The sequence below is a fragment of the Nannobrachium achirus genome (genome assembly GCF_963921795.1).
Source record: "Nannobrachium achirus genome assembly, chromosome: 6".
NCBI lineage: Eukaryota > Metazoa > Chordata > Actinopteri > Myctophiformes > Myctophidae > Nannobrachium > Nannobrachium achirus.
Window position 1 is genome coordinate 19593706 of NC_137815.1, and position 26325 is coordinate 19620030.

Consider the following 26325-nt stretch of genomic DNA (forward strand, 5'->3'; position numbering starts at 1 on the left):
CCTGCAATGTTGTGGCCCTCGGCTTGGTACTTGGACGTAAAGTCAGGACTTGATGTACTGTTATGTTTTCTTCTCTTCTGGGGCCAAATACATTACATTTTGAGTGTTCGCGGCACAAAGATGTTTGAGAAATACTGATTTAGATTTAGATCTACTGTATTTTCACTTTATTAAAGAGCTGGAGAGACACTATTAATCACACAAACTGAACAAACAATCAATAGCAATGATAACAATCAGAATATACTGTAGTGCTTTAACCTTTTTATAATATTTTAATCCAAAAATCACCCTATATAGTATATCAGTATATTAAAAGGTGAAACAATTTTGAGGATATTTATTCGTACAAGATGCTAATTCAGAATCGATCCCAAGGTCTTAACTTAATGGGTTAAACAAAAACAGTCCTGGTCTGTCAAATAGCCCTAAACCTTGTTCAAGGCTATTTGCAAGGCTATTTGGATGTTTACTGACAGGAGGCCTCAGTAACCACCCAGGGCACCCACATTGTTTGTTTCACCAGGCCCCTCCATGTAAGGTACACAGAATGCTGAGCATGCCGTATGCTCTGGGGCAAACATGTACATTTAAATAAACATTTAAAGCAAAATACAAACATGACCAACCCAAAATCTCTTGGCTGATGCAACGACTGCCACAAATGACTGTAGTTCAAAAACCTATTAAAGTATCAACACACTGTGGCATTTTTTTGGGGGATCTGCAAATGTTTCCTCAATTCCTGAAATGTTTCCAAAAGAGAGCATCTACTGCTGCTGAAGACACCAAAGATATCATGTCAAGAGGCCAAGAAGATCCCAGCCCTCAAAAGCTTTGTGCTTTATCTGTGAAGATGACAGTGCAACGTCCCCCTTACAGGACGCAATGACAATGAAACTTAATGAAAGGGTTAATGAATGTGCCAGGAATCTAAGTGACAAGAAGCTCCTTGCAAAGCTTATCATTGCGTCCTGTATAGGGGACGTTACATTCTCATCTTCACAGATAAAGCACAAAGCTTTTGAGTGCTGGGATCTTCTTGGCCTCTTAATATGGATATATTTGGTATCTTCTGTGTCTTCAGCAGCAGTAGTTTATCATTTTACCACATTTTACCAAGCACTTTGATGTAAGGGATACAACTAAGTTCATGCCGTAACCCTACACTTAGTCCGATCGTTCATCCAATGCCATTCAAATCCTGTGTGATCTGTACACCATCCAGTTTGTGCCCTGGTAGTGCAGATATTGACTATTTTCTAATCTATCTATGATCAACACAGTTGTATATTCATGTGTTGAAAGTGGTTCTTTAGCGTAATCTAAAATACATTTTTCCTTAATGAAAAATACATACATTTCTATGAGAAAAGGGATCTTTTGAGGATCCAGTGGGACGCCATCTTGAAAATAGAAATGTCAAGTGGCTGGAAGTGATTTCTTGTCAGAGACTGATCATAACAATTAGCATGCTTGTGTCACTAACTAAACAATTATATTGCCTAATGCTCCATTTAGGTGGTGGCAATCTTAAAAAAGATGTCCGCCATCTTGAAATTTAAAGTGACTGTGGGCATTTTCTTGTCAAATGAGCCTTTGAGACAGAGACAGCTCATGGCAATTTTCATGCTTGTATCATCAAATAAACCCTTATATCACTTAATTGCTTCACTACGGTGGTGTCCATCTTGAAAAATGGCCGCCATCTTGAAATTTCAATTGCCTCGGACAATTTTCTTGTCAAGTGATCCATGGAGACTGTCCATGCCAATTTTCACGCTTTTATCATGAACTGAAAGATTCTGGTGAAAAAAAGCAGTTAGCCGCTCCGCTAACCAGGGTTCCCATGGTCATGAAATTCCTGGAAATATTTTGAAATTAGAAAAATATTTTACCAGTACTGGAAAAGTTTTGGAATTTATCAAGGGTCCTGGAAAGTCCTGGAAAAAATAGCTATGCATTGTCTTTGGTTATTGATTGTGTTAATACCTCTGAAATGACAAATTAAACATGGGCCAAATTGTCAAATATATAGAGGCAGAAATTGTGAAAATAGCAGATCTACATGCTCACAACGCCTCGCACAATAGAACCGTGTTATACAAAATTCCTCAACTCTTAGTGCTTGTCAGGGTGGGGGTCCCCAGTTAAAATATGATTATTTCGTTGGTCACGGCCTGAAAAGGTTGAGAACCACTGGCATACACTACCTGTCTTTGGGCATTGCGCATAGGAGTAAGCGACCTGTTATTGAGCTGAATTATTGTTATATAGTCCTGGAAATTGGGTTAAATATTCTGGAAAGGTTTTGGAAAGGTTTTGGAAATTAATTGGTAAAGATGTGTGGGAACTGGGAACCCTGTGACACTGTGTTCATGGAAAATGTAGGATTATGACTATGCCCTTGTCAGCCAGATGCAGTGATATTTAAAACTTGATTTGTCACCCCAGCCAACTTCGCATCATCACCCACCAGTTAACTTTAACAAGCACATAGGATTTTTTTCTTCTTTTGAGTGATTGAGCAACTTCAGAAATTCCTTAAAGCAGTTTCAGAGTTTCCTACAGGAGGAGATGGTCTACAGCAGAGGTTCTCAAAGTGGATTCCTTCCAGGGACTCTGTGGGTTCCTTTAGGGGGGTCTAAATTGACCCATACAATTCTGCAACTCTGACAGGGAAGAAATAGTTCCATTTATACCCTGTCAGAGTTAAGGGAAGACCTTGAAATTGTAAAGTTGTTTGAGAACCACTGGTCTACAGTCATCATGTACATTTCCAACTGATATTATGCTAGTTTATAGTGACCTCTAGTGGAGGAAAGGGTGATAGTCATGCTCAGGACCATGTCTTGATCAACAACCTTGTCATTTACAAAATACACTATTAGTCAGGGGATATCTTCAGAAATAGTGTCAAATCCTGGAATAAATTCCTTACCAAAAGATTTCTTCACCAATGTGTTTGTAAAGGTGTCTGGTAACACATCTCACAAAGACTGACATTCAGTTTCCCTAGGAGAATCCATGACAGCTGCTGAAAGTTGGGCCCCCATTAAATTAACTATACAGGATAAAACACACCAAAATAAATATGCTTCAAGTAGCATGTGTGGGGTCAAACTAGGGTTTTTTCATGATTCTGAATCCATTGCAAGCATTTGTTTTGCACGAAAAACATTCCTTGGGCTAAAAACAGCCCCACAAAAATATGGTTTAGTCATCACTTTTTACAGTTTTGTCGGAGCCGCCTTTACCCCAAGGAATGCTTGCAATGGATTCAGAATTATGAAAAGCCCCTAGTTTGACCCCACACATGCTACTTGAAGCATATTTATTTTGGTGTGTTTTATCCTGTATAGTTAATTTAATAGGATCCCAACTTTCATCAGCTGTAACGGATTCTCCTAGGGAAACTGAATTTCAGTCTTTGTGAGATGTGTTACTAGACACCTTTACAAACACAATGTTTTGGTAAGGAATTCCAGGACTTTATAAGATATCCCCTGCCTATATGTAGTTGATCATTCAGAACAATGGCCACACAATTCAAGACTCATTTGATAGAATTCGTTGGATATATTTAGTATAAATTCACACAGACATATGCATGTGTGTGTGTTGTGTGTGTGTGTGTGTGTGTGTGTGTGTGTGTGTGTGTGTGTGTGTGTGTGTGTGTGTGTGTGTGTGTGTGTGTGTGTGTGTGTGTGTGTGTGTGTGTGTGTGTGTGTGTGTGTGTGTGTGTGTGTGTGTGTGGGCTGTTAAGTCTGACATAAGGAGAACTTTTGGGGCCAAAAGGTCCCAGTGCAATTTGTAAATATTTTTACTATTTACACATTTTTCTTCTCTTTATTGTTGAAAGGACGGATCTGAAATAGCGAGGGACAGATATTGACAATAAATCTGCTTGGAGGTCTGACTACAAAATGATGTCACGGCTTAAAAGCCCCTATCAGTGTTACTGTATAGTATAGACAATAGTTTGTTTGTTGTCTTAGTTTTCTTTTTTACTTTTGTCTGTGTAGGCCTATATCCACCTGTTTCCGCGGGAGTTTACTGGAGATTATTTGGACCACACTTCCGGTTTAACAGCAGACATACAAGCTCACGTTGCGTCGCAGATGCAACCCGTTGTATCACACTCGGCTGCGGTGCCGGAAGCTCGGTACAACGTCTGCGCAATGCACTATGGGGTGTTGGAAACCCGTGGATATATTATTTGTTGAAAAATCTATGAATACTCTAATGACCAAAAACAAACGGTTATACTGTAAATAGAGCATGTGTTGTGTGCAACTCTGTGCTCTTGGTGCAGAGTAGCCTACATCATGTGTAAATGATCCTTTCACAGCCATCACACACCACCCTCCCTCCACCTTCACTGTTTGGGAGGCTTTGAAGTGTCAATAATGCCCAAGCTGCTTTCACTTTGAACTGTGAAATACACCACGCACCTGTGGTCCATGACAGGGACATGCTGGGCCCCTGATTCAGCCCGGGAAAAAGAGTTGTAGAGGCCCTCATTGCGTGCTATAGAGAGAGATCTCTCTCTATAGCGCTGCTGCTACTCAGATTTGCCATTTCAGATCATGACAAGTGACAAGCCAGTGGGTTAATTACATGAGTTATATTTTGTCATTGTCGGGTGGAAACCTCATGTCCAAAACCATTTTAAAAATGATTTAAACTAGTGAAAACAGCCGATCTACAAGCACACAACGCCTCGCACCGCAAGGCATTGTGTGCTTGTAGATCTGCTGTTTTCACTACTGTTGTGCGAAGGCCTTGTATGATGATAGGGCTTTGCGAAAAAATGTACAAATTTGAAACTTGGAGACAAGGTTTTTGCCCGACAGTGACGATTTACTTTGTTGGCCGCCCAGCCCCCAAAATGGAACGAAGGCCTACATTTTATTTTTATTTTCTCCTAATGGCCGGCCTGAACCGGCCAGGAATGAGCCGGCCTTTCGGGAGTTGTCCCGCTTTTCCCAATGGCCAGCACGTCCCTGGTCCATGACTCCACTCATCATCATCCCCTGTTCACCCCTCTTACTATACTGCTGCAGTTCATATCTGAACAGCTGGAACTCCCTGGATCACACCAGATGCAGCACTTTCCCCGGACCAGCTGATAAATAAGTTAATAAAATGTCCCTTATAGAAAATCCTAATTTATGTTTTCCTTCGTTGCACCTCAAACATTGTCACATTATGCACACAAGGTGCTGCATACCTGCAACACATTTTCCATGACTGTGTAAAGGCACAAATTGTGTGTGTGTGTGTGTGTGTGTGTGTGTGTGTGTGTGTGTGTGTGTGTGTGTGTGTGTGTGTGTGTGTGTGTGTGTGTGTGTGTGTGTTAGAGTTAGAGTTACACAGTATAGACCAAAGACAGTTCCTTTACATAATGTGCACACAAGATACTTTAATTTAAACAAACCCATGGGTTCATTATTTTTGAGTGCAGAGCTAGCATCCCAATTTTGGGATGACGAAATCAAAGCAAAAGATGTTCATAGCAGACAGAAATATCACACAAAATAGTTTCAAAATATCCTTCTCAAGATTTAAAAATGAAAAAAATAATTTCTTATTTTTTTTTTTCTTCTCCTCTGGCTCATAACAAATGACGGTTTAAAAATTGATTAGTGTTACATGTAAGTTAACTTGCTGTACGAAACAATATTCTGATACAAGGGAGCCATCTAAAGGCCATGATATAAAAGAACAGCATAATCATATGACCAGGTATGAGTGTGTCTAGCAAACACTTGACAGAGGAAATGCCAGTATAAACATGTTTTTTTCCCCCAGGCCTTAAGTCAGGTTACATTTCGACCAGTGGTTCCCAAACGTTTTAGCTCGAGACCCAAAATAGAAATTAGACGTTTGCCTGGCTGGGATTCAAACTAGTGAAAACAGCAGATCTATAAGATCACAGATCTGCTGTTTTCACTACTTCTTAAGACATTTGTTTTCTAATTAAATGGAATTTCTAAAAAGTTTTATTTTATTTATTTAATGAAATTACCTAGAAAAATCATTGCATTTCCTTTTTTAATTGATGAAAATCTTAGCTTTTTGGGGGAATGCTTTTTGAAAAATGTTTTGAAATAATAATAATTAAAAACAAAATGACAGGGACCATAAAAATGTGTTCCGCGACCCACAAACGGGTCCCGACCCAGTGTTTGGGAACCAGTGATTTTAGATCATTAACTCACACTCCCAGATAACTTTCCATTTAACCGTTTTCATCTCTCACAAACGTCATCAAACTAACCATTCATATTTTCCATTCCATCGCTATCCCTTTTTTTCTCCTTTTTTTTAAGATGAGGAAATATATACATGCACTTTGGTCAATCCAACTTTTTCTGTTATGCAGCGTATAAAAAATGTGATGACTTTCAACATCATACATTGGGCGTGCACGGACAGAAAGAACACTCGTTCCACTTTGCTGAAGAGAACTGGACAGGCAGCGGACATGACAGGCAGCGGAAGACAAGTACAAAAAAAACAAGGCTATTTCTGAGATCAGCTTAATACCAGGTCCATATGGGAGCGATGAGGTTTCTCCTTTAACACCTGGAACGCATCTGTGTCCTTCTAGACCAGGGGTCTTCAACGTTTTCAGGCCAAGGACCCCTTAGTTGAGAGAGAGATGAAGCAGGGACCCCCACAACCTCATCATAGATTCCATATAGTTTCATCGTTTGACAGCACAATCATCAGTGTATTTTGAATTCATGTCAATTTGTATTTTCAGATATTTAACCACTTGAACCGTCAATACTTAATAAACTTGACCTTTCACTCTGTACTTAGTTTGCTCTTTTTCCCCCTACACCAAAGCGCCGGAAATAGCCGATCTACAAGCTCACAACGCCTCGCAGCGCGAGGCGTTGTGAGCTTGTAGATCTGCTATTTTTGGCTAAAGTTCTCAGATTATGGGTTCAAGTGGTTAATATAAAAGAGGAGAAAAAGGTTTCTGTCACTCAAAGATTTGGAGGACGCCCTGTAGTAACTCTGAGGACCCCCCCCCCTGGGGGTCCCGGACCTCCTGTTGAGAACCACTGCTCTAGATTTCAACCATTATGTTATGCTTTAACTATTCAAAAACAGCAGATATACAAGCTCACAGCGCGGCACCGACTCCGAGTGAGATATACTCACATTTTTGAATATTTTAAAGCGAACATTTATAACTCAAATATTTGCTTCTGGGGTTCCCTGATACATAATATTTTTAGATGGGGGGGTCGGCGGCCAAATACATATAATCCTAGGGGTCCTTGACATGAATGAAAAGGTTTGAGAACCACTGACATAAGAAACATGCGTTTTTCAAAGACCTTAAAAGGATTTAGAAGACATTTATAGAATTGGGTGAAAATATTAGAAAGACTTGCACGAATATTAATGATTTAAAAAAAGATTGCTGATCTACAAGCTCACAGCTAGTAGTGCGGCACCGCACTGTAAACTTGTATATCTGCTAACGCGACACAGATGCATTCCAGGTCTTGATGAGTTAGAGCAGGGGTCTTCAACATTTTCAGGCCAAGGACCCCTTTAATAGCTGAGAGAGAGAGATGAAGCAGGGACCCCCCACAACCTTTTCATAGATTCCATATAGTTTCATTGTTTGACAGCACTTTTTTCTTTTGCAAACTTCTAATAAATTATTCTATCAAAGCACGATCGATCATCAGTGTATTTTGGATTCATGTCAATTAGTGTTTTCAGATATTTAACCACTTGAGCCGTCACTACTTAGTATTCTGTACTTATAGCCTACTCTTTTTCCCCTCTACACCAAACCTCTTTACTGAAAATAGCCGATCTACAAGCTCACAATCAATGCCTCGCTTGTAGATGTGCTATTTTTGGCTAAAGTTCTCAGAATAAAGACACTATGGGTTCAAGTGGTTAATATAAAAAAGAAGAAAAAATGTTTCTATCACACAAAGATTTGGAGGACCCCCTGTAGTAACTCTGAGGACCCCCTAGGTGTCCCGGACCCCCTGTTGAAGACCCCTGGGTTAGACATAAAAACACTCATGGATGACACAAAGTATTCTCGGTAAGGGGCAGCAAAACCATATCACAAACAAATCAGAGGAAAAACAAACAAAAAAACAACAACCCCATACTACCAGCAAAACCTTTTGGCACATCCATCCACAGAGCTTAGGTCCCGTACGTTTATGTTTTCGAATGCGTTCTTCATATGGCATTGGTAAAAAGGATACCTATGCTCTGTGACTTGCAGATTGTCACTTGGTGGGGAAAATGTGTCCCCTTGTCCGAGTGGATGCATGCCACTCCTCATCCGGAGACCCCGCCTCTGTTGCTTTCACCAGCTCAGTCTTTTTATTTATAGTGCAAACTGCGTGAGGGAGGACCTACTATACCTCACCTCTGATCCCCTCCAAAATACTATTCAAGTGACTACGATTCCTTTTCCAAAGTATCAACGGACCGACTGACTGGCCAGTGGCCGTCTGTTGGGTTTTTAGCTTTTCTCCATTCTCGGTCTCCATAAGAAAATGACTCGGTACAGTCTAGAAAGATAGGATTTGAGGCACACAGACGCATTATCTCCTTACAATCTTGAATCCCTCAGGAGTACTGTATGGGGAGCTATTGCATTAATACACAGGGGGAGGGGTGATGACATCAGTTAACAGCTAATTGGATCTATGTAAATGACACAATGTTTGCACTTTACAGTGGATTGTACCATCTTCTTAGTTTTTATAATTCTTCTGTACTTCCAAAGGTTTTTTCAGTCCACGCCTCTGAAATGTGGGGAATTCACCCTTTGTTAGCCTTCTGGTTGGTCCCTGACTGACCAACCAGCAGGCTCTATCTGCCTTGTCCCGCCCTGGTTCCACCATTTTTATGTTGAATTTGCTAAAACATAAATTTTGGAGAAATAAAAACATTTAAAAACATGCTGAGTCACTATACTGCCACTGAGCAGCTCCATTTTACTGAAACCAAGTTTGAAATGAGAATTGAATACACAGAATAACAATACAAAGCAACTGAATTAAAATGGTAGTGGATGGAGTGTCCCAGCGAATGTCCCACCAAAACACAGCAACCAATGGGTGTGAAGAGGGGCGGGACAACGGGCGGGACTTGACAAAGGGTGAATTGTTGGAAGGGTTGTTTTGAAGCTCTGCGGAGCTGCTTTAATAATGATGACAATATCTCTCAAGTAATACCGACAAGGCCATTGTCAAAGAGAGACATAATAACATGGCTGCGTGAAATCTTATCTGACTGGACACACTGGAAGAGAGCTTCTTTGGCATCTCAGCAACAGCACGAATCTTAAAGTGTGGTGATAAAAATATTAAAGGGGCGATGCCACAATTTTGGAACTTTTTTTTCTGCTTTTCATTTGTCTATGGAGTCTACAGCATGTCTGTGTGTTATTTTTGTAAGCTGCGAGCTTCTCTGTCAAACGGGTGAACAGAAACAGACTGGACTTCTGACGTATATCGGGGCCATGTATCTCCCATCATTTTAAAGGAGCACTTCACCCATTTTCAACATTGTACAGCAGGGGTCTTCAACGTTTTCAGGCCAAGGACCCCTTGGTCAAGAGAGAGATGAAGCTGGGACCCCCACAACCCATAGATACCATATAGTTTCATCGTTTAGACGGCACAATCCTCAATGTATTTTGGATTCATGTCAATTTGTGTTTTCAGATACTTAACTTGACCTTTCACTCTGTACTTAGTCTGCTCTTTTTCCCCTCTACACCAAACCTCTTTGCTGAAAATAGACGATCTACAAGCTTGTAGATCTGCTATTTTTGGCTAAAGTTCTCCGAATATGGACGCTAGGGTTCAAGTGGTTAATTTAAAAAAGGAGAAAAAAAAGCTGCTATCACACAAAGATTTGGAGGACCCCCTGTTGAAGACCCCTGTTGTATAATCGGCGGGGCATCGTCGATGGGATTCCAATCTATTAAGAAAACGACTCTTCCTGGAAAGGCGCAGAGCGAGTAGACAGAAATGGTAGCATCTTGTGATGAGCATTAGCGAGGACCAATCATGCGAAGACGGGTTGAAAATGGGTGAAGTGGCCCTTTAACGCCAATAGCGAATAACAAAAACAACAATATCAAATACTGTGCACTAAATAAATAAATAATAAATACATAAATAAATAAAAGGCCAAGTACCTCAAGTGCAAGTAGCAGCAGATATCAAATATGTATGAAGTGGGCGGCCCTAAGGTCCCAACATGAGCTAGCTGTCGGGTCCACAGAAGAACAGCATTTTGCCATTTACTGTACAGTTCTTTTTTTAACAATTCTTCCTCCATATAATAATAATAATTAAAAAATAATAATAATAATACCCGGTGATCATTACTTAGGAGGAAATTAGCCCCATATAGAACCTCACCCGTCACTGCATACTGTTGTGCATACTGTTGCGCAACGAGTTGGAAAACACTTGAAACGAAATTTTATCCAAAAAGCAAAGGTAGTTCCGAACTCCCAGACTGTGATTACCTAACCAGGGTACATAAAACATGCACCACGGTGTTGGGAAAACGGTTTAAATCGCTTATTTAGTCTCATTAAATTCAGAAAAGCCCCCGGCGGCACGTGCCAGTACTGCATCTTTCCTATTGTAGCAGATACTGGCAACTGCCGCCGGGGAGTTCCGGTTGAATGGGAAAACATTACAAAACTAGCGATTTAAGGGGTTGTTTCATGCCGTGGTGCATGTTTTATGTATCCTGGTTAGGTAACCACAGTCTGGGAGCTCGGAACTACCTTTACTTTTTGGATAAAATTTCGTTTCGAGTGTTTTCCAACTCGTTGTTGCGGCAGTCCAGCGATCGCTACCTCATCTCGGAGCACAACAGTATGCAGCGACGGGTGAGGTTCTATATGGGGCTAGGAGGAAATAGGACTGTGGCACTGCCTCTCTAATTATGCGTCAGACACTGAAATCGATTCTTGAAGAACAGGAGACCATTCTTAGTGTGTGTGGCATCGGAGGAGGCCGGCGGGTAGCGAAACTTTGCGTACGTCTTGTCGCTCTCCGACTGGCTGACCCACGGGAGCTTGATTTTGGTTGCATGGTTCACTATGACGTCATCACAGGATCCCACGTGCAGCGAACCAAGGCCATCAATGAAAAACTCTATGATTTAAACAAAACAAAAAACACAATGGTTTAGTTAAAGATGTTACAAGTTACACTTCTCATTAACGCACTGTTAGGCATTACTACTTTAACCATTATTTTATGCTTTTACTATTGAAAAATCATGATTTTTTTGTTGTTGCAAATCTTAGAATATATCTTTTTTAAAACCAACATTTCGTCGTTGTCGGGTGAAAACCTTGTATGTCCAAAACCGTTCGTTTTGCATTTATCATTTTAAAAATGATTTAAACTATTGAAAACAGCTGATCTACAAGCACACAACGCCTCGCGCCGCGAGGCGTTGTGTGCTTGTAGATCTGCTGTTTTCACTACTTTTCTGCGACGGCCTTGTATGATGAAGCAGGGCTTTACTTTGCAAAAGAACGTACAAATTTGAAACTTGGAGATACGAGGTTTCCAACCGACAACGACGATTTGTAACTTGAATCTTTGCTTCTGGGGGGTCCCTGAGACATAAGATGGAGGTCCGCGGTCAATTTCTAGGGGTCCTTGACATTAAAAACTTTGAGCACCACAGATAAAGAAACATGCGTTTTTCAGAAAACCATTAGGATTTAGAAGAAATGTTTAGGTATTTTTACGGTCTTAATTTAATGGGTTATTCATCGTCATAATAGTGCTTCATAAAACAAACACCGAATTCTATGGTTTTATCCATCCCATGCACTAATAGGCCCCTTTTCCACCAAAATAACTTTGGTTCTACAACTGGTTTCATTCTAGATTCTTGGGAACATTGGTGCTTTCGTGGAACCGGCAGCCATTTTTGGGTTCCAGTTCCAAACCAACTTTTATGGTTCTGAACCAATTCATTTTCAATGGAAACACTCTGAATTAGGCAGTAGCTATGCCCCTCCCCTTAAAGCTTTTGTCCAATGATAGCTTAGCAACCGGCAGCTTACCAAGGCTGTTGCCAAGGCAAACCCACCCTGGCCACAATATGACTTCCGGTTGGTTCTAGCGGAAGTGGCGGAACTGCTGTGTTTAACGGAAGTTACGTCATGCGTTGTAGGCTAAGGCAAACCTTGGCAAGCAGGAAGTTATTCTAAGCTAGCATTGGACAAAAGCTTTTTGGGAGGGGCATAGCTACTGGCTAATTAGTACAATACTAGGCAGGGAAAAAAGAACTGAACCGGTTCAACCACGGTGGAAAAGGGGCCATGAATGACTGTGGGTTGTTTGGCTGATGATTAAAATGCAGCCAGAGCGATTCTGCTCTACTCACCCAGGTGTGCCACCCTGGCCAAACGCGGGTCAAAGCCGACCTGTTGGACCTTATCGGTGCGAGCCAGGAAGAAGTTAATGACCCCGTCGGTGACGACGCAATTTGGAAAGCCCTCGATGACATGGTGAAATCCTCTCCTCATGTGTAAACAGTCCCCATCCTCTTCCCCGGGTTCAATGGACAAGGTCTGCCTGTAGGTGGCAGTGTATCCCGTTGCCTCCCGCACTGCGCCTCCCACCTGGCGCAAAATACACAGTGTTGGGTCAGTTACTTTCAAAATGTCACGTTTTACATTTGACCAATACATTTCAATTGAATGTAATAAGTTACATTACAACATTACAACTTTCTCAGCCAAGTAATGTTATATCACTTTTGTGTTACTTTCACAAGACACCCTCAAATGAAGCACAAAAGCGCTATGTATAATATAAAATGGAAGAAGGTACAGTAGGGTAAATGGAATAGAGTTATTGGTATTAGCCCTATTCACGGCCCGCCCACTCAGCAAATTTCTCAGCAACTTCCTGGTGCTGACATCAGTTTAGAAGGGGAAACTATAACAGAAATAGCTGGACTTAAAGCCAACAAATCATTATTTCGAACGGTAAAGTAAATTATAATGCTTTGTGCCTTTTACTATCTTGTGTTCTTGATCATGCTAGCCATATTTTATACTTTACTATTTGGAAATTGCATTAAATTTGCGATTTCTGTGTTAACTCTATGGGCTTTTAGCAGGGTTTTACCCTTCAAAACGTGACTTCAGCACCAGGGGGATGCTGAGTGGGCGGGCCGTGAATAGAGCTAATTGTAATACTACTTAAATTGTCTACATGTTCAAGGATGAAACACATAACATACCGGTATGTAAAAAACGAATCCAACAAAAGTCTCAAAAGTCACTGTCTTAACAGTTTATCAAAAAATATGTTACTTAATCTCACAACCTAATCAGAATGGGGTTGTGTGTATGTATGTCTGTATGTCTGTATGTCCCAATGTCTTGCATCTGCAACTCCACGTTCAGCAGTTGTTCAATTGTCTCAAAAACATAATACAAAAATCAACAACGCATGTTCCTTGCTGACCATCAATTTTTTTTTTTTTTTAATATGAGCGCCCGTTAGGGCGCGATTTCTAGATGTGAGCGGCCGCACAGCGGCCGCGAACTTCTAGTTTTCATGAAAGAAATGTTATTATGTAATGTGTGAAACGTATGGGTTGCAATTGATAGTCTGTGACATTTGTTGAGACTGAGATTTGTTGACAGTGTTGGGGGTTAAATACACAAAAGTCTGCCACGCTGTTAAATGTTTGTCGTGTGAGGTGGTTCACATTTCAAGGTAAAATCAAACAGCTTGTTCCCCTGTCCCTCACCAGATCGAGAGTGGTCCTTTCCAAGACATCCACCAGTTTCTCTAACTTGGTGTTGGATGTGAAGATGAAATCATCGTCCACCCAAAGTACATACTTTGTGGTCACCTGGGAAACTGCCAGGTTTCGTCCTGCAAACCAGCCCTAGGCGACAAGAGATTGATGTTGAGACAGGCAACATAATGTCGTTGTCAGGTGGAAACCTTGTATCTCCAAGTTTCAAATGTGTAAGTTTTTTCGCAAAGTAAAGCCCTGCTTCATCATAAAAGGCCGTCGCACAAAAGTAGTGAAAACAGCCGATCTACAAGCACACAACGCCTCGCACCGCGAGGCGTTGTGTGCTTGTAGATCGGCTGTTTTCACTAGTTTAAATCGTTTTTAAAATGAAAAATGCAAAACGAACGGTTTTGGACATACAAGGTTTTCACCCGACAACGACGATAAACTAATTGAAAATGTTACACAGTATGACATTAAGCTTAAGCAATTTATACTTATAATGTGACAGTGTCGTGTACCGAAAATAGAAGATCTACATGCTCCCTGTGAGCTTCCATAGATCCGTAGATCCATTATTTCTGTACGTGACACTGTCACACTACTAAGTATAAATCAGACTTTACCCTGCTGTGAATGAACGTTCTGAACAGCGAGCTTTGTGATTACACATCTATACACTATAAAATCCACACTGCTAAAGTGTGAGGCCTCATCTGTGTCGGCGGTGATACTTAACTCTGGCAACTGTACCCAACAGCATTGACAACAGCATAAATCCTCACTATATCTGAACAGTTTGTTGTGGATTGCAAACTTTCTTCTTTTCTGCAAACTATCATGTATTATGGAGTAGGCTACACCATTATGTAGTACTACTAAATATACAGTCTTCGACATACCTTTCCAAAAGGCATTATGTAATGCTCAATGTAGGGTCCAGACACAGCTTGGGGATATTCACTGTCATCAGCAATCACAATGGTGACTGTTGGATAGTATCTCCTCACACTGTCGATGAGATCTTGGAGCTTGTTGTAACGGAGAAATGTCTTCGTCGCTATGGTTACCAGGGCACTGACGTTGTATTCTGAAAGGAGAGAGGGTCAGAAAACAAAACATAGTTATGTCTCTGAGTGAAGAGCAGCAGAATTTCAATGAAAATGTTCATATAGTTAACTTGTTTCATGTGGCACTTTGCTGCTGTAAACATTTCAGTACTGTTTCGTACCTCCTGTGGGTCCCGTGTTGTACAATTTGGGGGTTACACCGTGACGGATCTTGATGACAAAGGTGGCTTGATGTCCCTCTGTCTCAAACTGCACTACAAGACAGCAAAACATACTTTCAGTTAATTTCATTATGGGCAGTCCCCGATTTGATTACTCAATGGATAGCGCTGGATCAATCATCTATCTATAAATGCGACAAATCTCTGCGTGTATGTATCTCTGCGTGTATGTAACCCGCGTATCTCGAGAACCGTTCGTCCCACCGGCTTCAGATTCGGCACGCGCGTTCCCCGACGCGGCACGGAGTGCAGTGCCGAGCCTCGACCCGACCCGATGCACGGTTTTCCGAAACCGGCGCAAAACGTTCGGAATCTCCTTATGCAGAGCTGATTGTTGACATCAGGCTGTTCCGGAGGAAATCGGCGCAAGCGCTGACTCATTGTGACATCACTTCATAAAAGGCTCTGACATCACGTACGCCGGCGCGAAACGTTCGGAATCACCATATGCGGAGCTGATTGTTGACATCAGGTGTTTCGGAGGAAACCGGCGCAAGCGCTGACTCATTGTGACATCACTTCATAAAAGGCTCTGACATCACGTACTCCACATGAGTCAACAAAAAATCTCTGTGAATGTGTATGTATGTATGTAATCCGCGTATCTCGAGAACCCTTCTTCCCACCGGCACGCGCGTTCTCCAGATATGGGCATAAAATGAATGCCTGTATGCGGAGCTGATGTCTGACATCAGAGTTTTCCGCAACCGGTACTGTGTGTGCAGAGATCTCCATATATGGGCATAAGGGGACAAAGGCAAACAGATGGTCAAAACGGGTCCTATGACAACAGGTATATTGGGGTTTGCATTAAAGGGTGGGGACAAAGGCAAACAGATAGATGGTCAAAACGTGTCCTATGACAACAGGTATATTGGGGTTTGCATTAATGGGGTCCGCTCCAAAAAAGATAAAGAAAATAAAAGAGACAAGACAAACATAAGACAAGCAACAAAGCGTGGGACTGGGAGGATGACTTGAATGATGCAGATTTAAGCAGGCTGCGTATTCTGCTTAAAGAAGAAACAAACAAAAAGCGACAGAAATCTCATATATGGGCATAAAATGGACGCATATAAACAGATATCTCCATATGCTTAAAGAAGAAACAAACAAAAAGCGACAGAGATCTCATATATGGGCATAAAATGGACGCAGATAAAAAGATATCTCCATATATGGCATATATGGGCATAAAATGGACGCAGAATCACAAAGATCTCCATATACGGGCATAAAGGGACACAGACAGACAGATACAGAGATCTCCATATATGGGCATAAAATGGATGCAAATAGACAGATATCTCCATATATGGCCATATATGGGCATAAAATGGACCCAGGATTATATCTGCAGTGATCTCCATATATGAACATAAAATGGACGCCGACAGACAGACAGATACAGATATCTCCATATATGGGCATAAATGGACACAGGCAAACAGATGGTCAAGACGGGTCCTATGACAACAGGTATAATGGGGTTTGCATTAAAGGGCGGGGCATTCATTCCCTATTTACATCGTTCCCGAGTTGGCCAGGTCGCCGACTAGACGCTGGGCCGCCCAAAGGGCGGCCCAGCTTCTAGTTACTTTAAATTGGATGAAAAGAAAACAGCCACTGCTGAATTACTCAGTGCTCAAGTGCTTCTAACTTGTGCATTAGTTGTTGGATACAGCTGCTTAAAAATGGAAGGCTCATAAGTTATTCTTTGAAAAGGGATTAGTTGAACTGATATTCTTTGCCTGTTGAGGAAGAATGTATTTGCCTGCAATCAAAAAAAGGCTAATGTGCATTGGTGTAAAGTAATACATAGGTACTGTACTAACATTTTGAGGTATTTGTACTTTACTTGAGTATTTCCAATTTCCAATAATTATACTTCTACTCCACTCCAAATATTGTTCTTTTACTCAACTACATTAATTTGAAATATTTAGCTATTAGTTAAGATATAAATTATAATATTATAAAACATAAATAAACCACTTCAGCCCTATTTTATACCATGGCTACTTGAAAGTAGACGATCTACAAGCTCACAACGTGTCACGATGCGATGCATTGTGAGCTTGTAGATATGCTATTTTCAAACATTTTGTACTTTAAATACATTCTGATGCCTACGCTTTCATACTTTTACTCAAGTACATTTTTAATTAAGGACTTTTACTTGTAGAAGAGTATTTCTATATTGCAGTATTGATACTTTTACTTAAAGGGGCACTCCACCACTTTTCAACCTATGTTCATATAATTGGTCCTCACTCAAAAATAGCTTTTCTTTTTCTTTTTTTCTTTTTTCCTCAGAGGAGGGCTGTGGGCAGGTCAGAAACCCATCGTCTTGTGACATCATCGATTGCCAATCCAGCTTATAGAAACTGCAGGCTTTCTATAAGTTGCAACTAAAAGTTGCAATTTTAAAGTGGAAGCCATTGTTCTCGCGATAATAAAAATCTAAATATTTTTTTCAAAAATATAGTTTATTTATTTTTATTTATTTTTTGAAAATGATGATGTCACATTCTGAACCTCCAGCAGCTCTCCTAGGAGACTTGGACTGAGTAGAATTTTTTTTTGCTATTTTATCATGAACATTAGTGAGGACCTATTATATGAAGACAGGTTGAAAAGTGGTGAACTACTCCTTTAAGTGAAATATGCAGTGTTGAATTAGTCGGGGGTCGTGCCGCCCCGCCGCCCCATATCATTTCTGAGCAGGGGTCTCGCCTCTCACGCAAACGGACCTGCATTGATGCCAGAACCCCCCAAGTTCACACCTCGCCTCGCTGTTGGAAAAGTTTGATTAATATTATTGTACCAATTTTGGCAAATGGTCAAACTACTGTACATAACAGACCATCTATTAATTGTGCTGTTTGCCACTCTATGTTACAACACAAACCCTGTTATTCTAACATTATTCCAACAGCCTTGACACTGTACAAGTGTCTGATATTTCACTGGTAAACCATTTTTAAGTAAACAATCTTTATCCTTATGGGGTGACGGCAGGAGGCCGTCAACAACAAGATTACACCATCATGTCAACAACTCTGTTGTGTTCTGTCCACTGATAAAGGTCATCTCAGCCCATGAGGTGACCACTTGTCACGATATTACATCATCATGACAGGACCCATCCTACTGTCTTACAGTAACTATATAAAATCATGTCAACTGTCTATTAAGGCAGGAAGGCACTATGGGTGAATTGCTGTACTGTACGCTGAACTTTGAACTATTCTCTTAATAAAATTATTTCAAACAGACTTATTCTTGTGCTGCCTCTTTCTTTGACTCTGACTCTGACTGTGGTTTTACTCTGTGGGTGGAAGCTGAGTCTTCTGGAAAAGGATAACTTTCTAAAGGAATTAAAATACCCATCACTCGCCAACGCTCAAGTGTCACAACAGGGTGTTTTTGCGACCGTAGGTCGCATTTACTATCAAACCCTGCACAAAGTGTAAGTCCGTCCGTCAGTCCGTCAGTCAGTCTGTCTGTCACACCTCACACGTCACACTCTTGCCCTGCTCATATCTCCGCAACCGTTGCCCCGATCCATGCCAAATTTTGCACACACGTTCCTTACCTGCCAAACTACAACCTCCAAGGACCCCCGGAGCTCCAGGGACCCCCAGGTCCCTGGGGGACCCCCAGATGTAAAAAATGACCAAATGTGCTAAACTGACCAAATGACCACCCCAACGGGGCTGCTCACGGGGAATTCCCGGGGACCACCCACTCCTGGTGCTCCAGAACGGATGCAAAAGTGGTGGCGCCCCCAGTGGAGGACCCCCTACACTGCAGCTCACATAAAATGCCGTAACTCCGGCTAGGAGCGACCGGGACAGCCGGGGCCGGTACCTATTCGTCCGCCTTGCCGGCGCGGAGACCCCACCCCTCATTTCTCACATGGCCCTCTTCTAGCGCCACCATGACGCCGATTCTTGCAAAACACATTTTTGGACACTGCTCCTACAATTTTTGCCCTAAAATCACGCAAATCGGTACACAGTATGTCTACACTCATCCCATCAACATGAATCTCTCCCATATAGCGCCACCTCCAGGCCGATTTTTAAAAACACATTTTTGGACACTGCTCCTACAGATTTTGCCCGAAAATCACGAAAATCACTACACAGTATGTCTACACTCATGTCATCAACATGGATCAGGAAGATTTTGGCAAAACACATTTTTGCCCTATTTGTGGAGATAAGTGACCTACGGTCGCTTATCTCCCGATTAGGGAGTCTTACTGGTAACAAAGAAACAAGTCTGTATGCATATCAATAGACCTGTATGGTAGGTGATGAGCGACGTGCGCGTGACCTCTCTAGATAAGCAACCCCCCAAACAAATGCACCACTGAAAATATGTGAGTACTTTTTTTCCACCACTGCTAAAGTGTGAGGCCTCACCTGTGTCTGCGGTGCTGGGGTGAAAGAGTGTGTTGGTATAGGTGACAAACTGCAGCTGCCTGTTCAGGTTGGGCAGGACACCGCTGCTCAGGGTCATGTGCATCTCTCCGTCACCTTTGACCCTCACCCCCTCCACCTCTGCGGCCACATTCAGCGTTCCTAATGTGGCAGTGATGTTTAACTAGAACACAGAGAGACAATTATTGGAGTGCAAGCGCGGTCACAAACACTTGAAATTCATATTCTGCACAACATACACACTGACATAGGGGTGGGCGATATGGAAAAATACAATATCACAATATTTTCCCAAGCTGTATCACAATACACGATTTTATCACGATTCTTTTTCACGTTGGTTTGAGTTAAGTGGAGACGTTGACATTTTAAAGTTTGAGAACTACTGATTTAGACCAAAATGCAGGTTTAAGTTGAATTCTGCAATGAATCTCTGTATAACGATTAAACAGGATTTTTTACAAGGCTCCCTCAATTGTATCATGATATATACGATATCTCTGAAAAGGCATATCGTGGACGACGTGGAGACATTGTATCGTCTCCACGATAATTATCACCATATCGCCCACCCCTACACTGACATAGGCCTACAGTAAAGGGAGTTGTATACAACGCAGGTTCAGGAGTGGAGACTGTCCTCTGCTCATCACAGCCACTCCGAGGGGTGTAGTTAGCATGTAGATCAGCTATTTTCACTGCCTTATCACAATCACCTGCCCTCTCGTATCAGTCAGCCAATCGCCATTGCAATCATATTATAAATACACCTGCGAGTTGTCTTACCAGAGTTGTTCTTACCAGTGTTGTTTTTGACAACAAATTTTGATTTAGTTTTAGTCAGTCTTTTTGAATAAAATGTCATTTAGTTTTAGTCATAATTTAGTCACCTGAAAATAGCAGATCTAGTCACCTGAAAATAGCAGATCTACAAGCTCACAACACGTCGCGTTGCGACGCGTTGTGAGCTTGTAGATCGGCTATTTTCAGCACGCAACACCTGAGAGCAACCAAACATAAAGTTACTCTCTTCTCCCCTAGTCCCATCCTAACGTTTTAGTCTAGTTTTTATTTTGTTGACGAAATTGACAATATATGTTAGTCTTAGTTTTAGTCATCACAGCTTAGTTTTTATTTCGTTTTTATTTAGTTTTCGTCGCAGTCGACAAACATTTTTCGTCATAGTTTTAGTCAACAAAATCAACACTGGTTCTTAGTGCTTTTGTGGTTGAACAGTACCCCCATCCACCCCAGCTCCTCCTTCTCCTCAAATCTCACCCTTCTCATTCTTTTTTCTATTTTTTCCCCCCCAGGAACCCAGGGGGGCAGTTTCGGAGCAGAGACGACCGCTCTCCAAGCGAGCATCGATGGTCATCCTCTCCCGAGACTACACCCCCACTCTGATCCTTCCCTAATCCATCCCCTTTTTGTTCTTACTAATGAAATGACAAATATTGATTTTACTTACTGAGTAGTGTTCTCTAGGAAGGTCTTGTAAGGACAACCCTAAAAGCATATGAGAATAGTTGTTTAGTATGGCTACTAGAACATTGTAATTCCACTCAAGTAAGCAGGCTGCACTTCAGTACTTGTACGGTCCTCGAATACAAAAATCAACGCATTTGGCAGTGGTATTGATCTGTCTCATGTTTGAGACACGCACGCACGCACACACACACACACACACACACACACACACACACACACACACACACACACACACACACACACACACACACACACACACACTAGGGCATTCACGAATAGTGATTTTTAGTATTCGAATTATTCGACCTCAAAGTATTCGAATAGTCGAATATTCGACAGGACTGGCCAAACTGTCAAATATTAAGTAAGCAAGAGGCGAACATTGTGAAAATAGCCGATCTACATGCTCACAACGCCTCGCGTTGCGAGGCGTTGTGAGCATGTAGATCTGCTATTTTCACAATATTTGTCTGCGGAACCGAGTCACACTAAATGTAATGCCTACAATTCCAAGTGCTTGTCAGGGTGGGGGTCCCCAGTTTATTTTGGGGGTCACGGCCTAAAAAGGTTTGAGAACCCCTGGTATAGAGCATTAACAAATTCATCTACCAGGGGCATTGACAACTCATTCTTATGACTTCCTATCTAGCCAAGCTTTATAAACTATATATTTTTTAAAGAGACGTTGTTCGGTGAACAACGTCGAATAGTGACTTTGATATTCGAATATTCGAATATTTGGTGAATGCCCTAACACACACACACACAAATCTTTAACAGTTCCTCCCTGGAATCATACCTGGGATGAGGATTGTTTTCAGCGGCCGCACCTCTACTCCCTGTGTTGGATACTGCAAGGGGTTGTTGGCTTCTGCTACTATGAGTACGTCTGCAGGGGTCTGAGACCTAAAGGGAAGGCATTTATAGAAGAGAGTCAACACTGATTCAAGTTTCTTTATTAGGCTAAACCCCTTGAGATGTGCCATCTCGTTTTAGAGGGGGGGCCCAACATAAATACATGTTACAATGGTTACATGTATACAGGGTAGACAAGACATACATGGACAGAACAAAATAAAAAACACACATAACATTATGAACCTTGACAAAAATCACAGCATTAAATCAGCATTAAATCCCATGATATCAGACATTGAGAAAAATGTTAACCTATGTTCAAAACATTGAATGCAAAACGATATTATCAAATGTAGAGACAAAGAAAATATATACTATACTAGAGTAAAGAGTCATGGCATGTATGATGTCAGGTTTACCGATAACAGGAACATACAACCTCCAAGTAAGAAGACAGTGCACGTTTAAAAACGTTGTTGAAATAGCTCTAATGTTAACCGGTAAATTATTCCAATCTGAGGGAGCTTTGAAAAAAAAGGCATGTGTACCAATTTCATTTGTAACCAAATCAACAGTAAAGTAAGGTAGAATGTCTGGTACGTTGTATTGAAGGAATGGGAACTAAAAAACGTTTAAGGTATATGGGATAACTGAAATAAATACATTTGAATACCAGTGCATGTGTCTTCTGACATTTAGTGGTTGCCATTGCAGTCTGTCATACATGATGCAGTGGTGCGTGAGAAAGGGACAACCAAGGACACTGCAGGACATAAGCCCACAATAACCTTCTCTTCTCTTTTTTCACATTTTCAGAGTAAACACATTAAAAATAGAACTGATTAATGTAATTATTTCTTTATAAAATTAAGGAAATGATTCTCCTTGTAGTTACTGTATCTGGTGCAGATACAGCAAGAGTACAGCCATAATTTGGTTGCTCAGAAGATAAAGATGTTTTCCAGATCAACATCTACAGAGAATAGGCCTAAATAAAGATGAATTGTTCATTTGCCATTCTATTCTAGCAAGAGTGATCCACTGATCAGCTTCATACAGGGGCGTCAATTGGGTTTGGCAGGGGTATGCAGCTGCCATACCCTGGATCCAGGGGGGGGAAATAAAAGTTACTTTTAAATATAAATCGACGAATGTCTCTTTTTCTATCTGTGCTGGTTATTATTATGTTGTTGAATTATAGTAAAATAACTACAAATGCAAGATTTACAAAATGGTCACTTTAACAAGGTATTATAATTATATTCTCCACACTTTTATTCTCCCCATCTTGACAAAATGGTATATTCCCAGGTTCCGCAGGTCAGCTGCACAGGTGCAATGCATTCATTGTGGCATGTTTACTAACATGCCAACATTAGCTGCACTTGAACAACCGTTCAAAACGGGGGGAAAAAATAAAATGTAGACCTACTTCTTAAAATAAACTAGCCCTTACCCGTTCAAAGATATGAGCTCCAAAATGATGTGCAGTGTGTGGGTTATGGGATGTGCACTGTGCACACAGTATATGAGGGATGGAAAGTAACTTTAACTGGTGCTTGCATGATAATATGTAGGATCATCAATGTAAGAAATACCCGTTTTGTTTAATGGCCCCCCCCCCCCCAGCCCGCCCGCCCACCCGCCTGCGCACACACCCGCCTGCCTGCACACACACACACACACACACACACACACACACACACACACACACACACACACACACACACACACACACACACACAGAGAGAGCTGGTTAAACATGTTGCCTCATGCTAGATGCAGAATAGATGTGCCTCAAGCTAGATGCAGAATAGATAGTAGATACACCATAAAAATGCTAATATACAGCATACGAGTGACAAAGGGGCTTCACAGTTATGTCAGGTGTGTTCATATGCTAATGGTGATGCGATTTCAGATCAATTGCTCCAGCCACTGAGGAGAAACGCTGTTTCAGACAGACAGACAGACAGACAGACAGACAGACAGACAGACACTCACTCACTCACTCAGACATTCGCAAAATTATAGTATAGATGTATCATGCCTGTTGCTAAGGTATGGCAACATGACTGGTGTCTTGCACACGCGCGAAGGCGTGTGTGCAAGACACCAGTCATGTTGCCATACCTTAGCTTTTTCTGAACTGACGCCACTGGCTTCATATGATACCTGAACCACTTCACTTTAGGTTTCTAATTCTATTTACCTCATCTGAAAGCTCTGATACTCCTTAGCCCGTCTTCTCTTCATCTCCTCCAGTTCAGAAGCCTCGAAGGCGGTGTGCAGAGGATGAGCCGACACCCGCGGGAAAAACAGCTGGGCAAAGGGTAGGTTAACGCCGTTGTTCTCACCCTCACACATGCAGCCATTACGGGCCAGCAGACTGGAGGATCAGGCAGAAACAGAGGAGAGAATTTAGTGTAGACCAGATGGATATCATTAAAGCTATACTGTGTAAGTTGCTCAACTAGTGGTCAGTAGCGGTATTGCTTTTTTCGGCCGTTTTTCGGCCGGAGTCGTCGCGGACCACCGCCGCGGACCACCGCCGCGGACCACCGTAGCGGCGCCGCAAACCACCGCGACCGATAGTAATCCGTGGAGGGGTAGAACGCATGGTAGAACGTAATTTTCTGGCCAGGATTTGTGGATTAAGAGGTTAAAATCCTTCACCATGGTAAACACTGTAGCCAAGCGGAGGCGCTTCCTGGAGACCAGAGCAGATAAGCTGTGATTGGCCGGTAGTGTACCATGTGTGCATGATCGGCGATGTGATTGGGCAACGTATACACAACGTATACAGATGATGCAGATTACGTCATCTTGGCGCGAAATCCCGCCCCTGTCACTGCTAAGAAGAAAACATATAAAGAGAAGGCTTCAGAAGCTGAAAATAACGGAGTGGGTGTTCTAAAACTTTAGCGATTTAACAGTTAGGACAATTTTAAGATTTGTTTTATAAAAAAAGTTACATGGTACAACTTTAAGTACCGTAAGTTAATATTTCAGCAGCAAAGTTCTATTCACAGTGAGTGTTTATTTTGTTAAACTGATATTGAACTTTGGTAGAGCCTTGGATTGCACAGCTGGCCATGATATAAGTTATATTTTTGATTGTCTGTATCTGTTGCCTCTGTGTTCTGTGAGCAAGCAACTGGAAGCAGCAATTCATTGTACAGTATGGTGAAATTACAATCAAGGAGAATCGAGAATCAAGAACATTCAAGAAGGTTTATTTGACACTACTCATAACGGTACAAGAAGTGTAGTCCAATTTTGTGGGGTCCTCAAAGTACTATGCTCCAACAATTACATTGTTTCATAGTCTCAAAATCAACATTAACATCATGTGAATAAAGCAGCAATATTATGAACAGAATATGAAAAAATGTGCCTTTGTGGGTATTTCACCCACTGGCATTGTCATTGTCGCTCACATTCCACCAATGTTGGTTGACCAATTGACCAATCAATTCTTGTTGAGCAAGAGAACTTCCATCAAGGATAATATAACATGAAAACAGCCACTTTACTCTACCAAAATTAAGTACCACGACAACATCCACTTCTTTTAGACCTGTTTCAACATGCTATGAAAGTGAATAAAATTGCTGGTTACAGTTCCTCGATCACAAATCACAGATTAAAGAGATAAAGCTGATTGACCATATTTGACTTTATATCATGGCCAGGTAGCTACAGTATGTAATCCAAGGTTTAACAAAAGTTCAACACTGCTTTAAAAGCTACTTCTTAGGCCTTCTTACCCTGCCACACTCTCCCTCAGGCGATAGGGGATGTTGCCCAACCTGTGGTCTGTTTCCGGGAGCCTCTCCTCCAGATGTCGCTCTACTATTGACCCTGGTCGCTGTCGCACGTCCACCGTCGTGTACCCCCGCGTGGACCACGAATGGAGAAGGGCCAGCACCAGCACCACTGACACCAAGATGGCCAGCAACAACGTCCTTCTCAGGGAGCGCATCCTGAAAGCTGTCCCGCGAACACAGTAGCAAACAAGAGATAACAGGGTCAATGACACGTGGCCTGCGGGGGTTAGTTCTTGCAATATACACTCGAGAGGTTAACGTGCATGCTGTGCAGCTCTGTGTGGGAGATTACTGTATGTGACGTGGATCAATTGGCGGTCTACTTAAAGCTCACCTGACTCATTGTACTTCCTCCTGTTGTATTGCCGGTGTTGCCACTGATGTACAGTACAGTATGTGCTTTGTTTGCTCCCACCCAGTACCCAGTGGTGCCCCAGGTTCTGTTCCCCTGGGGGGGTTTGTTAAAGATGTATCTCCCTGCTCTTAAATAATAATGTGCTGAGCAGGGAGTACCTGAACGCCAAGATAACATGTATTCACACTTATATTATATTTACATTTTATAAATAAAATGTCATCAAGCTATTATTGGTCT

General features: G+C 41.7%; 1 protein-coding gene across 1 annotated transcript; it reads right to left on the reverse strand.

The window, feature by feature from the left end:
- Nucleotides 1-6943: 6943 nt before the first annotated feature.
- b4galnt1b (beta-1,4-N-acetyl-galactosaminyl transferase 1b) lies at nucleotides 6944-25911 on the reverse strand. The gene is made up of 10 exons (XM_080729080.1): nucleotides 25671-25911; nucleotides 24113-24289; nucleotides 21842-21948; nucleotides 21023-21060; nucleotides 19537-19717; nucleotides 15044-15136; nucleotides 14715-14902; nucleotides 13819-13959; nucleotides 12439-12676; nucleotides 6944-11186 (listed from the first exon to the last, which is right to left on the reverse strand). Exons 1-10 carry the CDS (start codon nucleotides 25883-25885, stop codon nucleotides 10969-10971), a joined length of 1596 nt encoding a protein of 531 aa, XP_080585206.1. The 5' UTR covers nucleotides 25886-25911; the 3' UTR covers nucleotides 6944-10968.
- Nucleotides 25912-26325: the final 414 nt, after the last annotated feature.